Genomic DNA, 13,902 nt, shown 5'->3' with positions numbered 1-13,902 from the left:
AATTGTATAAAGAAAGGTTGTACATCTTTCCTACAGTTGTTCTAATCACATATATTTAGATATACAATGATAATGCCCTAACCCCTTATCAATGTACTTTGCCATCAAATGTATTAAACACTCTTTTAATAGGAAGTTTTTGCTGCAGTCTTCTTTATGTCTTTATTCTTCTGTCTCCTAGAAAGATGAGCATAGCATCCTGTAATAATCCATAGTCTACCAACATGGCATAACAACTGATGAGAGAGAAAAAAACCTGCTTCCCTCATGGGAAAAACCTCCATTAGTGAAAAGACTTCTATATTCTATATAACTAAAGAAAATCATAATGAAAGCTTACCTTGATGCTCTTAAAAGCAGTGTTATTTTTAGCATCTGCTGTTATTTTTGGAACTAGAACACATCTCTAGAAAGAAGTCTAGGAGGAGGAGGTCAAGATTATTTACTGTGGTGGAAAAGCCCAACAGTTCTGCAATTTTTCTAAATTATCTCAAGCAAAAACTAGGAAATTAGTTTCCCAGATGGAGAAAAAGAAACACCTAGATGCGTCTCCAGAAAGAGTCCCATCAAAATTGCCAATGAACAGCCTCTTCACTTTAGAGTGAATGATTAATAATTAATATATTAATTATTTGGTGAACATCAAACCAAAACAGACAATTAATCGAACCAGCTCAATTTTATTTTTAATGTCTAAGCCTAAAAGAAGCCATTTTCATTTCATATTCCATTTCATTTTACTATTATTTTCTGAAAACAATGGAAACATTCCTGGAGGCTCTGAAGATTAAAAAAAAACTGGTTTGGGGACTTTATGAAAGTCTACATGCTTATGTAACAATGGGCTGAATTTTCAAATCCTAGTCAGGATTCTATCCCAAGGCCAAGCATGAAAAGAGGTTACGTGGCCCATTAAAACCCAAAAAACCCCTCACAGAAATGCTATATTCAACTGAACCATAAAACATAAATATTTTATACACAAATAAACTAGTTAAATATATCAGCTTATGAAATCCATTCCCTTGTTATGGCTATATTTGTGAACTGTTTTTCTTCTTTCTGTCCCTGAAAGAGTGGGCATGCTTCAGGTCCCCCAACGTCATCTGGAGAAACCAAGGAGGCGTGCCTTCTCTCTCACTCTGCCTGCCCTTTGGAACAGTATAACACTCCTCCCAAGATGTAGATGGTCTGGCCTTGGCTTTTTGAAAATCTGGCTCTTCCCAAAGGTTGTGCATTGGATCAGCCTGCCTTGCAATGGTTTATGAATGTGAATATGGCTCTATTTTGGCCTCAGTTCTACTCTTTTTTTTTTGCTTTTATTCTTGTTTTTTCCTTTTTCTTTTCAAAATGTTAGCTACCCAGAGTTGGGTGGCCATAATAATTGATAAAATAAATATAATAAAATTTATGTAGCTTTGCTGGTTTGTCCTTAGATTTCATGTCTACAACCCAAATGCTTTACATGGCACTTAGTTTACCTGAATATTATGTCATTATTATAGGATTATAGGAGTGGTGTGAGTGTGTTTAACATTCAGGTTAACCTCATTTAAATAACATATTCAGCTACAGTTATGTTTCTAAAAAAATTACAAAATATATCAAACACAGGGTAGAAAAAACTAATAAAATATTCATTCAAATTCAGTGTTATAGATGATATTACAGATTAAATAATAATGCCTTATTTAATTTATATTGGTTAGGATTTGCATCCTTTACAACAAATCAAAGCAAGATCTAGATGGGTCAGTATTAACATACCGTGCTGTGAGTTAACTCCAAAGGTTCTATCAGGTAGACATAAGTATTGTCTTCAAACATGCCACTAGAATATGAGAAACACATTTTAAATACTTCAATATTAGGTAAACGGGAGTATATATTTGTAGGAACTCCCACACATTTCCAGGTTATATATTAATGTATTCCACACAAAATACAAACATTATGACAAATGGTTTATGCTGCTATTAGGAAGGATAAAGCATCTTTGAAAGTATACATGAGAGACTCATGAATAGTTCAAATAGTTCCAAAAAACCACAGGGAATGATTGGGGGGGGGGGGAGTGAATTGAACCCAGGGTCCAACCCTTGTTTGCTCCAAAGCACCATTTTTAATCAAATCCACATGTAGTCCTAGATTTATAATGAGAGAGGAATTCAATATGTCAATAGCCTATTTACAATTTTACTTGTTTGTGTGCTAACTTGAAATTATGACATGATCTATCTATAAATCTAAATTTGTAAGTAGAATCAACCTGCTTGCTGTGTGAAATCTATGAAATCCTTTATGTTCTACTTATTACAAAGGCAACAACTACTGACTGGTGATGAATGAATATTGCAGTTCTTGTCTTCAGAAAAAGAGCAACAGGATATGAAGTAAATTAATCTGGCCAAAAAAGTAGTCCAAAGGGAATTTGTTTTCCTATTTCCTACACATCAGTTCCTCCTGACACTTGCTGAGGGACTCAGGAACTAGGGGCAGGAGGACTGGGCCTTTGGTAGATAGATAGGGACAAATCCAGTGGTGGGTTGCTCCTGGTTCGCCCCGGTTTGGGAGAATCGGTAGCAGCGGCAGTGGGAGGCTCCGTCCACTCACCCAGTCATCATCAAAAATGCTCTGCACATGCACAGAAGTGACGCACGCTCGCAAAGTAAGCATGTGCACCTGCGCGCTACCAATAGCGAACCGGTAGTGCCGGGATTTGAAACCCACTACTGGACTAATCAACCATCCATCAATGAAGAAAGAAGAGATATCAATTGCTGCTGAAATAAGAATAAATAATACTAAAGGAAGAGCAGCTTGGCTTGGACTGAAATTATATCCATTACTTTCCATTCGGTTCTAGTTCTCTCTTACTTTTAGCTCTAATCACCTTTTCTATGTCGTGTCTTTTTTTTTTTTAACAAAAATTTTGACAGCAGAGACTGCTTAGAAGTTTTTTATTTACTATGAGTTGCCTTGGGGGAAAAAACAAATATCTAAAATGTCCAATCAGAAAACATGAAATGATGGAAATAAGCAAATTGGTTAAAGGTTTATTTTGAGATTTTCAAAGGAGATATTCATGCCCTGACAAGATCAGACAATGGATTCTTAAGCAAAAAATCCTTGCTATAGCATTAGAAGGGGACGCGGTGGCTCAGTGGCTAAGATGCTGAGCTTGTTGATCGAAAGGTCGGCAGTTCAGCAGTTCAAAACCCTAGTTCTGTGTAACAGGGTGAGCTCCCATTACTTGTCCCAGCTTCTGCCAACCTAGCAGTTCTAAAGCACATAAAAAATGCAAGTAGAAAAATAGGGAACACCTTTGATGGGAAGGTAATAGCGTTCCATTGGCCTTTGGCAATTAGTCATGCCGGCCACATGACCACAGAGAGGTCTTCGGACAGCACTGGCTCTTCAGCTTTGAAACTGAGATGAGACGGGAACGACTACCACATATGTGCGAAGGGAATCTTTACCTTTACCTTATAGCATTAGAAACAGAATATAGGAAACTCTCACCTAGGATATAATTGGGCCATAGCAATACATACTTCAAAGCAGCATTGTACCTAGACCAACTTACAAACAGTACATTCTGGTGTGCATTTACATTATTATATTGTATTATACTATCAGCAGAGCTGGAGGGGAAATTTCATACAGTATGCAGAAGGCTCTGTCCATGTAAAGAGGGTAACATTGAAACACAAATTGATATACCTTTATACTGTAATTTTCTATTGAAATATAAGCAAAGAGCTCCTAATAGTTCTTCATTTCTGGGATAGATTGAAGAATTTTATTATGTAATATTTACTAGCAGATAAGGAGGCCAATGTAACTCTTTCCATTGCTAAATTTCTTCTAACATTGGGTAGGAAGCATCGACCAAGACATTTCCGAATTGAAGGGATTAGCTGGTGACATCACCATTCCCAGAGGACACTCAAGGAGACTCCTTTCATATCCCTTTTATTTTCCACTGAAGTGGTACTTATTTACCTACTTGCATTTGCATGCTTTCAAACTGCTAGGTCGGCAGGAGCTGGGACAAATTGATGGGAGCCCATTCCATCAAGTGGCTCACTCTCAGGTTTTGAACTGCTGAGCTGTCAACCTCTAAATTGTCTTCTCAGCATCCTAGTCCTCTGAGCCACCACAGCTTCAATTTATTAGACTTATGCCCATCTTTTTGGTGCATAGCACTCACTCACTGAGCAACAACCCTGTGGAGCAGGTGGAGTTGAGAAAGTGTGTCAGGTAGTTTTAAGTGGACATGAGTACACGGGAAAATATTTATACAGAATAACTGGAATGATAGATAGATAGATAGATAGATAGATAGATAGATAGATAGATAGATAGACAGACAGACAGACAGACAGACTGTAGGTAGATATAGATAGATTATAGATAGGAGAGAGAGAAATGATAGACAGAGCACTGTATTCCAAACTGCCAATATTCTCTAAATATCTCCCAGACCTCATTGTTATGAGGAAACCACTAGACTGAGCATTCTATATGTTTTAATTTCTGTCCAATTATCTGCATAGCTGAGAAAATTGATAGTAATAATATCACAGCTGCCCAATCGCCACCCAAAATCTAACTAAGCATATTTATTGGCGGTGGGTTGGTTTATACTTTCCTGTTTCAAATTATAGTCTCATTCAACAACTTCTCTCTACAAGCCTTTCCAAAAGTCCCACACATTTTCTCCTTTTATCAGCATTTCTTTCACTCTAATATCTTCTTTTTCTCTTAATGCTTTAATTATACCAACAATGGTTTTCCCCTCTCCTAAATTCTCTAAAATTTGCATATTAGCAAATAGTTAGCTGTTCTCCAATTACACTGGGTCACTGGTTACTTGCAGTCATAAGAAAAATGATGACTAATGGGGGAAGAAGCTTTCTGCCAATGGGGCAGGTGTCCATGACGGGGAAGAAAGGATGAAAAAAGTCATATTTTTAGTTGCTGGGACACTGTCCAAAACATAGAGTATGGAAAACAGCCTAATACAAAGGATTCAGAGTAGCGATATAATGAGATATTTATTAGTAATTATACTTACTGAAGTCCATTACAGGTAGAAATAGCAGCTTTGGATTTTGGGATGCCTCTGATGTTTCCATGATAATAGCAGTGTTCCCCTCCCTGAAAATGAACAAAAATATTCTATGTTTTTATAATTACTTTTTAAGTGGACCGATGCATATCAGAATAATGGATTCATAGTTTAAGTCTGCATACGACAATAAAACATAAGTGAAAAGTTTGTGTGATTTTTTTTGAATTCAGTTTTAGTTTAAACTGCAAAAAATTAAAAGTAGTTTAGTAAATAAATTAAAAGTGTAATTTTGAAGAAAAAGCTAAGAAAAGCTAAGCTTACCCAATTGGACATGAGCAGACCTATTATCAACCAGACACAGAATTATAATGCAAACCGTTAAGATAGATTTAAGATTTGTTCTTAAACTGATTTTTAATTGCTCCTAAATAATTTTCCAGTTATCTACCATTATTTTAATGAATAATATAATTATGACCCTATTACAATATTGTAATATTATAGTTTAGTTTACTTTATTGTCATTGCACATGGTACAATGAAATTAAATGCTGTCTTCAGTGTACATTATAACTATAAAAATAAAAACACAAACATACATCCTTTACATTCTATATAATTGAAATTGAAAACCCGATATTACACTTTACCATAGAATTCAATATAGTTATTGCCCTTAGAAGCTGTTTTTCAACCTATTTGTCCTTGTTTTGTTATCCTGCACTGTCTGCCAGAGAGTAATAGTTCAAAAAAAAAGGGTGCCCAGTAATACAACAGTAATACTGTTGGTCATACAGTCAGCCAGATGTTCTGGCATTTTTGTCGACCTATCAAGTACTTTCAGAGAATCTGATATCGTTGCAGGATATAACATGTTCCATGTTCCAAATGAAGCTGCCTTTTGCAATTGACTGGTGGTGATTTTGTCTATGCCAATGCTGTTCAAGTAGTGTTCCAGGTGCTTTGGGATTGCACCCAAGGCATGTATTACCATTGATGCTCTTTGCTTTCTTTTTCCATGACTATTCTACTGCTATTTCAGGTCTTCATATTTTGTTATTTTCTCTTTTATTCTACTCTCTCCAGCAACTGCAACATCCACTATTCAGACTTTTTTGTGTTTCTTATTCACAATTGTAAAGTCTGGGTGTTATGCGGCAGATGCTTCTCTGTTTCAAGTCTAAAGTCCCAGAGAACTTTAGTTTCTTTGTTTTCTATTACTTTGTCTATTTTGTGATCCCACAAGTTCTTGCTTGCAAAGATATTCAAATGGTATTTTTTGCAGATATTCCAGTGCCCCATTGCTGTTACTTGGTCATGCCACTGCTTGTTGTCTGTCTGTGCAATCTTCTTGCAACAACTAACTAGTAGTGCTTCTTCAGTGGACAGGTAGCATTTATTGTCTGTTGTGGTTTTTTCAATCCTGGCTTTGCATATATTTGTTCTTAAGGCTTGGTTTTAGAGTCCCTCTGTCTCTTTCTTTAACTTTCCTGCTTTCAGGAAAGAAATTGTCAGGTCTTATTTAAATGCATATGCCATCCAGCTCCAGGTACCTCTGGAGAGTTTACTACAGCTAGACACAAAGAGAACTATCTTGGTAACCACCTATTCCTATGGTACATCTTTTTTTCTGAGCAAATGGATACACCATCAAAGTACTGCATTTCAAATCATTGTTTTTATGGCCAATCTATGACCCAACAGCATTCTTAAAATAAATATGAAACTAGTGCTCAGTTATGAAGTGTGTTAAACTTTTTCTGCAAATATACCAGTGCCAATGGACATCAAATAGACTGTTTCCAATTTATAGTTGTTAGTGAAACTTTTAATAGACTAAATTATCTATTTTCACCTAGGGTCATCATAACCAAATCTAAATTTGAATGCTTAAGTTGATTTTTTTTAAAAAGCAGGCACAAGTACAATTATAATTTTATGATTTTTTTTTAAAAAAATAACTTTTGTGTGAAATGAAAAACAAAATAAAAAAGAATTGATTGGATTTCAAGAAAATTGATGAGAAACAATCAATTAACTCACAAATCCATTATTGCTCTGCACTTTGATTTGTGCATTTGATCAGAATTAAGCACAAAATATTTAAATAAAAGAAAGACCACATGATCTTGAGTGTAATCTGTACATTGCACACTCTTAACATGGGTATTCCAAAATGGTCATTAGGGGACTGTGAAGGAGGGACTTCACTTACTCACTTTTATTCTTTTTTTAAAAAAGTCTAAGGCTTTTCACCTCAGTTTCAAGTCATCATATAGCATATTCATAAAAAATACAAAATAGCAGCTCTTTTTACTGTATAAAACAACATTAAAATTCATTTTCTAAACATGGAAGAAATGTTCTATATTTAATCTCCTGGATAATGAATTCACTATTTCTCCTGAGAATATTAGTAATTATATCAGCAAAGTGGTATATAATCTCAAGACTTCCCTCACTATTTACAAATGACTAACTCGGAAAAATGTTTAGAGAAATCTAGGTCAAATTACTGCTATATGTAAAAAAAAATGTCCTATTTATTATTTCTAGTGGGATTTTAGCCCCTAAGTGTGTCTCAAATACTGTTGATAATACAGGAGTTTCTTAGTTGTCAATAAAAACCTATAACCGTATTTCTATTCTGGAAGTTTTTTGAAAGCCAATCCAGAAATTACACTCCCAAATAAGCCACAATCCATATTTGAAACTATACTTCAATTAATGTTTAGCACAACCAATGAAGATTTTACATGAAGCAAAATTCAAAACTATTTTATCTACCCTCTCTTCCACCAGCACCAGTACAATCTAACATCCAGGTTTCTTCAATGTAGAATTCTCTTGAATATCTATCGTATCAGATAACAATTACATGTCCTGTGCAGACACAGTTTTTCTATGGAGGCTGAAGCCAAAGAGTAAACATTAAAGACCAGCATTTGCCTCATTCCATAAATGTATACATCAAGTGAATATAATATAGACACTATTTTACTACAACACAGTAAAATTTAATTTTAAGTATCCCAGTTTAATATCTGATGAGATAGTTATAATAATATAGCTTTTTTGAACCCCCTAAAACTTTCTTTTATTTAACAATTTGCATTTGCCCACACATTGTTTATAGTTTATAATATTTACATTAATAAGAATAAGCAGCTGTTTGGCAATGATGAAACTGAAGCTGAATTTAAAGCAACAGAATGGGACTAATAATATTCAGCATTTTGCCTGTTTTCCACATGAAATCCTTTGGATAGTTTCTGTTTTTCTGTTTTTAAAAAAACAATTAGTTTTTTTAAATGCCTTAATATTTTTTATATATAAAATATTAAGCAATAGTTAAGCAATATATTTCATGTGAAATGCCAGGGTGGATGAAGAGTTGGACTGGAAGGAGATCAAATCAGTCAATCCTAAAAGAAATCAACAATGTTCTTTGGAAGGACAGATACTGAAGCTGAAACTCAAATACTATGGACACCAATTATTGTTGTTGTTATTGTTATTATTGTTATTATTTAGTGTATGATGAGAACAGGACAAAAAAGAAGTAAACATATATACGCAATCCACATAATTATAGGTAAAACTTGTTTGGGGATAAGGCAGTGGTTTCACAACTCAGGTGATCACCTCTGGCACTACTTCATGCAGATCTTTTAAGGAACCAGAGAACGCACGTAATAATAATAATAATAATAATAATAATAATAATAATAATAATAATAATAATAATAATAATAATAATAATAATAATAATAATTATTATTATTATTATTATTATTATTATTATTATTATTATTTTATTTCTATACCGCCCTTCTCCCGAAGGATTCAGGGCGGTGTACAGCCAATTTAAAAACACAAGACACAACAATAATTAAAAATTAAAATAATTAAATAGATTTGGCCGATTTAAAACCCCAAAAATTAAAATACCCCAATTTAAAATTATTATATTGACAGCCCTGCCTGGCGGACCAACAGGGTCTTCAGTGCGCAGCGGAACACCCGGAGGTTGGAGATCTTACGTATTTCCGGGGGCAGTTCATTCCACAGGGTTGGGGCTCCCACAGAGAAGGCCCTCCCCCTGGGTGTCGCCAGCCGACATAACTTGGCTGATGGCACCCTGAGGAGACCCTCTCTGTGGGAAAGGACTGGTCGGTGGGAGGCTATTGGTGACAGAAGACGGTCTCGAAGGTATCCGGGTCCTGTGCCATGGAGCGCTTTAAAGGTGGTAACCAACACCTTGAATCGCACCCAGAAGACCACTGGGAGCCAGTGCAGCTCGCGCAGGAGGGGTGTCACACGGGCACAACGAGGTGCACCCATAACCACCCACGCGGCTGCATTCTGGACCAGCTGGAGCCTCCGAGTGCTCTTCAAGGGGAGCCCCACGTAGAGAGCATTACAATAGTCCAGGCGGGAGGTGACAAGGGCATGAGTGACCGTGCGCAAGGCGTCCCGGTCCAGAAAGGGCTGCAACTGGCGGATCAGGCGACCCTGATAAAAGGCCCCCTTGGCCACGGCCGTCATATGCTTTTCTAAAGACAGCCGTGCGTCCAGGAGGATACCCAGATTGCGAGCCCTCTCTGTGGGGGGCAAAGATTCACCCCCAATAGTCAGCGATGGCACCTGCTGACTATATCGGGACGCCGGTAGCCACAGCCACTCAGTCTTGGAAGGGTTGAGTCTGAGCCTGTTCCTCCCCATCCAGACCCGCACAGCCTCCAGGCAGCGAGACATCACATCAAGGGCATCGTTGGGGTGGTCTGGGGTGGAGATGTACAGCTGAGTATCATCAGCGTACAGGTGACACTTCACCCCAAAACCACGGATGATCTCACCCAGCGGCTTCACATAAATGTTGAACAGAAGAGGCGAGAGGACCGACCCTTGTGGCACTCCCCATGTGAGATGCCTCGAGGTCGACCTCTGCCCCCCTGCCAACACGAACTGCGAGCGGCCGGAGAGGAAGGAAGAGAACCACCGCAAAACGGTGCCCCCTACTCCTAACCCCTTCAACCGCTGCAGCATGATACCATGGTCGATGGTATCAAAAGCCGCTGAGAGATCTAATAGGACTAGGACAGAGGAGCAACCCCTGTCCCGGGCCCTCCAGAGATCATCCACCAACGCGACCAATGCCGTTTCTGTGCTGTGCCCCTGCCTGAAGCCCGACTGGTACGGGTCTAGATAGATAGCTTCATCCAGGTGCCTGGGCAGTTGTCGTGCCATCACACTCTCAACAACCTTCGCCACAAAACGAAGGTTGGAGACCGGACGATAGTTAACTAATTCAGCCGGGTCCAGGGAAGGCTTCTTGAGGAGGGGCCTCACCACCGCCTCTTTCAAGGCGGCGGGAAAGGCACCCTCACTCAGAGAAGCAGTTATAATCCCCTGGAGCCAGCCTCGTGTAACTTCCCGGGAGGCCAGTACCAACCAGGAGGGACACGGGTCCAATAAACATGTGGCGGCACTAATCCTACCCAGAACCCTGTCCACATCCTCGGGAGCCACAGGATCAAACTCCTCCCAGATAATATTCTCAAGACCTACCCTCGTCTCCTCCCCCGGACTCACCCAGTCGGAGTCCAAGCCTTCCCGAATCCGAGCGACTTTATCGTGCAGGAATTGCACAAAATCCTCAGCTCGACCCTGCAAGGGTTGTAATGGCAATCTTGCACAATACGTTTAACAGTTTGCATATCAGCACCGCAATTGCAACAAGGTGGATCTTTCCATCCCCACTGATATAGGGCAGAGGCGCTTCTTCCAGTATCACACCTGATTCTGTTCAATTTCGACCAGATAGAATGAAGCTGATCAAAATGAGAAGCGAGGACTAATTGAAAAAGACCCTGATGTCGGGAAAGATTGAAAGCAAAAGGAGAAGGGGATGGCAGGATACAGTGGGGGACATGGGGAGCTGACAAGTTGTGGTCCATTCATGGGGTCATAAAGAATCAGAAATGACTTAGTAACTAAACAACAACAAACAATACAGTATTTTAAACTAAGCAGGCTGTGATTTCAAAGCCTAATCTTATTAAAATTTATTAAACTTGTCCTACTATCCTATCATAGCAAAGAGATGGCATATCAAATGCCACAGATATTAGTAGACAAAATGCACATTTCACACTTTGAAACATTTAACAAAAAATAAATATATGAGATATGCTAATATTATCAAACACAAGAAAAATGACTACACTACCTTTGAATATTGTGGTTTGTCATCTTCATAATGAATTTCCACATAATCAGCAGATAATAAGTCACTACAAAGAAGCAAAGGAAAATGTGTCAGTATAATCTGCTATATAAAGCTGACTTTATTCATTGCAAATAAAGAATAACCAAGAGTAATTATCCCTGATGAGGTAAATCTGGATTTAAATATTGCATATTATGTTTAAGTGCTTAGATACATGGAAATTGTGAGTTCTACTCCCTCTTTAGGCACAAAGCCAGCTGGATGATTTTGGACCAGCCCCTCTCTCTCAGACTTAGAAAGAAGACAAAGGCAAAACACTCCCAAAAACATTGCCTAGAAAACTTGCTTTTATGTCTGGCTCAGAGGCGTGCCTGCATCACAAAAAATGTACCTGAAACCAAAGTTAATTATTTTTATACATAAATAGCATTTATATTGTACATTTCTTTTTTGCACTGCTCAAGAAAATTCACAAAACATTGAAGCCCATAATTCAATACATAGGCTGACAACCAGTGACCTCTTTAATGGTTTGCATAACAAACAATAATTTTAGAAATGACAAATAGCTTAAAATAGCATACTTTTAAACATTTGCATAATTGTCCCAATTCAACATGAACTTCAATGTTATTACTGCCAAGGACCAAAGAACAATAAAAAATAAGGAAATAATATAATGAGAGATACAATACAAAATCAGTCATATTCAGGACCATGCCATTAGATACCTCTTCATCACACCTGATTCAAGGCATAGAGATTCATTAGAAACACAACAAGGCACCTAAAACAACACACTGGAGAATTTGGACTGGACTCATTGTCCATAAGTGATCTGGGACAAAGATTCAGCTTGAAATTACCCAAGGGTTGCTAGAATGCAACTCCCTTTCACTTCTGAGCTGAGCTCTTTTGGGCACTCAGAGCAACAGAGCTGCCATGTGCCTTTCATCTGCTTGAGGCATGAAATCTCTTCCTTATTACAATGAACCTTAATACTGTATAGGAATAGCTCTTTGGTCTTCTGGCAAATACCTCAATTTTGGTTTTAGAATAATTCAGTGTAGTGCTCTTGCTCATTGTTGGGCAAGTGCTAGGAATGCTGTCCTAAGACCAATGGGTATGCTCCAGATGATCACAGTATCATCAGCATTAAGAAAGGTAGAGATGCACCTCCCTGCCAACTTGGAAGGCTAGCAATATAAAAGCCTCCTATCTATAGAGGAAGTTTTCAATTTCTTCCAAAGAACATCATGCAAGTTGGAGTCAAAGTATAAATCAATAAATGCTGCATAAAGAGAGGCTACAGACTGAACATTTTTCTTTCAGATTTTGCAAGAGTATATGCGATAGCTGATCAACCTTCTTTGAAATCAGTTTGCTCTTCCATCCAGAACATTTCCTGCTTCAGCTGGTCACAAAGCTTCTATTCTATTCCTGGCATAAACCTTTTGATGGTGTTGAACAAGCTTATTGATCTATAATTTTAAGGATACTCTTCAGTGCAATTCTTATGCAGAGGCACTATGATTGCAACAATCCAGTCTTTAAGAATTTGCCCAAGTTGGATAATAGCCATGAACACAGCTGTTAATAGAGCCCACTTCTCTCTTTATCAAGTTTAGTGGTAAATGGCTGATAGCATCAGCCTTGCTGTATAATTCCTTAAAATATATTTCCTGTGTTTTCGAAAGAGTTACACTGCCTAATGAGGATAAACCTGTACTCAGATTATCAGATACTAAGCAACTAAATGGATAACATCAAGTGATACAACTGGGCTTCTCCCTCACCCTGCAAAGACCACAAATCCAGTGCAAAGTGTAGGTGAGCTGTATTAAATATTAGGAGGTCCCTGTAGAGTTTTCAAAGGTATTAATCTGGGGTTCATCCTGTCTTGTAAATAATATTTCCATCTCAAGACAGGGCTTGGAAATAAGAGTAGATAACAGAAGCAAATCAAATTTAATCTAAGCTGCATTTAGCATTTCAATTTATGTAGAAGGGAAGTCATCCTCAGATGCTTTCCCAATGAATCCTATAAGACAAGTTCCTATTGGGAAAAAATGCAGAGTGATTGACTTTGTTATCCTTCCCCACCAATTACAGCACTCCAGCAGCAATGGAGTATGGCTACAGCAATAGTTTATTGATTAGTCTTATGACCATATCTAAGAAGATAAAATAAAAATAAAATACTTGATCTGATTCTATAGTAAATAGATAAAAGAAAATACAGTAATAAAATACATTTATTGTTTATTGGTTCGATTTATATGCTGCCCTTCTCCGGGGACTCAGGGCAGCTTACAATACGTTAAGCAATAGCTTTCATACTTTTGTATATACCTGCTTAATAGGGCTTTCGCGCCCCCCCCCCCCAGCGGTGTTCTTTTTTATACAAAGTCAACTTATTGCCCCCACAATCCGGGTCCTCAATTTACCTACCTCGAAAGGATGGAAGGCTGAGTCAACCTTGAGCCTGGTGAGATTTGAACTTGCAGTAATTGCAGGCAGCTGGTGCTACTTAATAACACTTTAGTCTGCTGCGCCACCAAGGCTCTTACATATGTGGTAAATGCAAAGAATC

The 13,902-nt window shown here is 37.9% G+C and overlaps 1 protein-coding gene across 5 annotated transcripts in view; it reads right to left on the bottom strand.

Moving 5' to 3' along the window:
- The window catches only part of ADAM23 (ADAM metallopeptidase domain 23), an 85,545-nt gene that overhangs the window by 56,078 nt on the left and 15,565 nt on the right, over positions 1-13,902 (bottom strand). For all 5 annotated transcript variants that reach the window (XM_034431639.3, XM_034431616.3, XM_034431626.3 and 2 more), the window contains 3 exons: positions 11,310-11,373; positions 5,081-5,163; positions 1,768-1,831 (listed from right to left, as the gene is read on the bottom strand). In XM_034431639.3, coding sequence (XP_034287530.2) covers positions 1,768-1,831; positions 5,081-5,163; positions 11,310-11,373 — 211 coding nt within the window. The remainder of the gene's footprint in view (positions 1-1,767; positions 1,832-5,080; positions 5,164-11,309; positions 11,374-13,902) is intronic.

This window comes from Pantherophis guttatus, chromosome 1 (assembly GCF_059756535.1).
Source record: "Pantherophis guttatus breed Tessera chromosome 1, ASM5975653v1, whole genome shotgun sequence".
Lineage (NCBI taxonomy): Eukaryota > Metazoa > Chordata > Lepidosauria > Squamata > Colubridae > Pantherophis > Pantherophis guttatus.
This window is presented reverse-complemented; position numbering and strand designations above follow the sequence as displayed.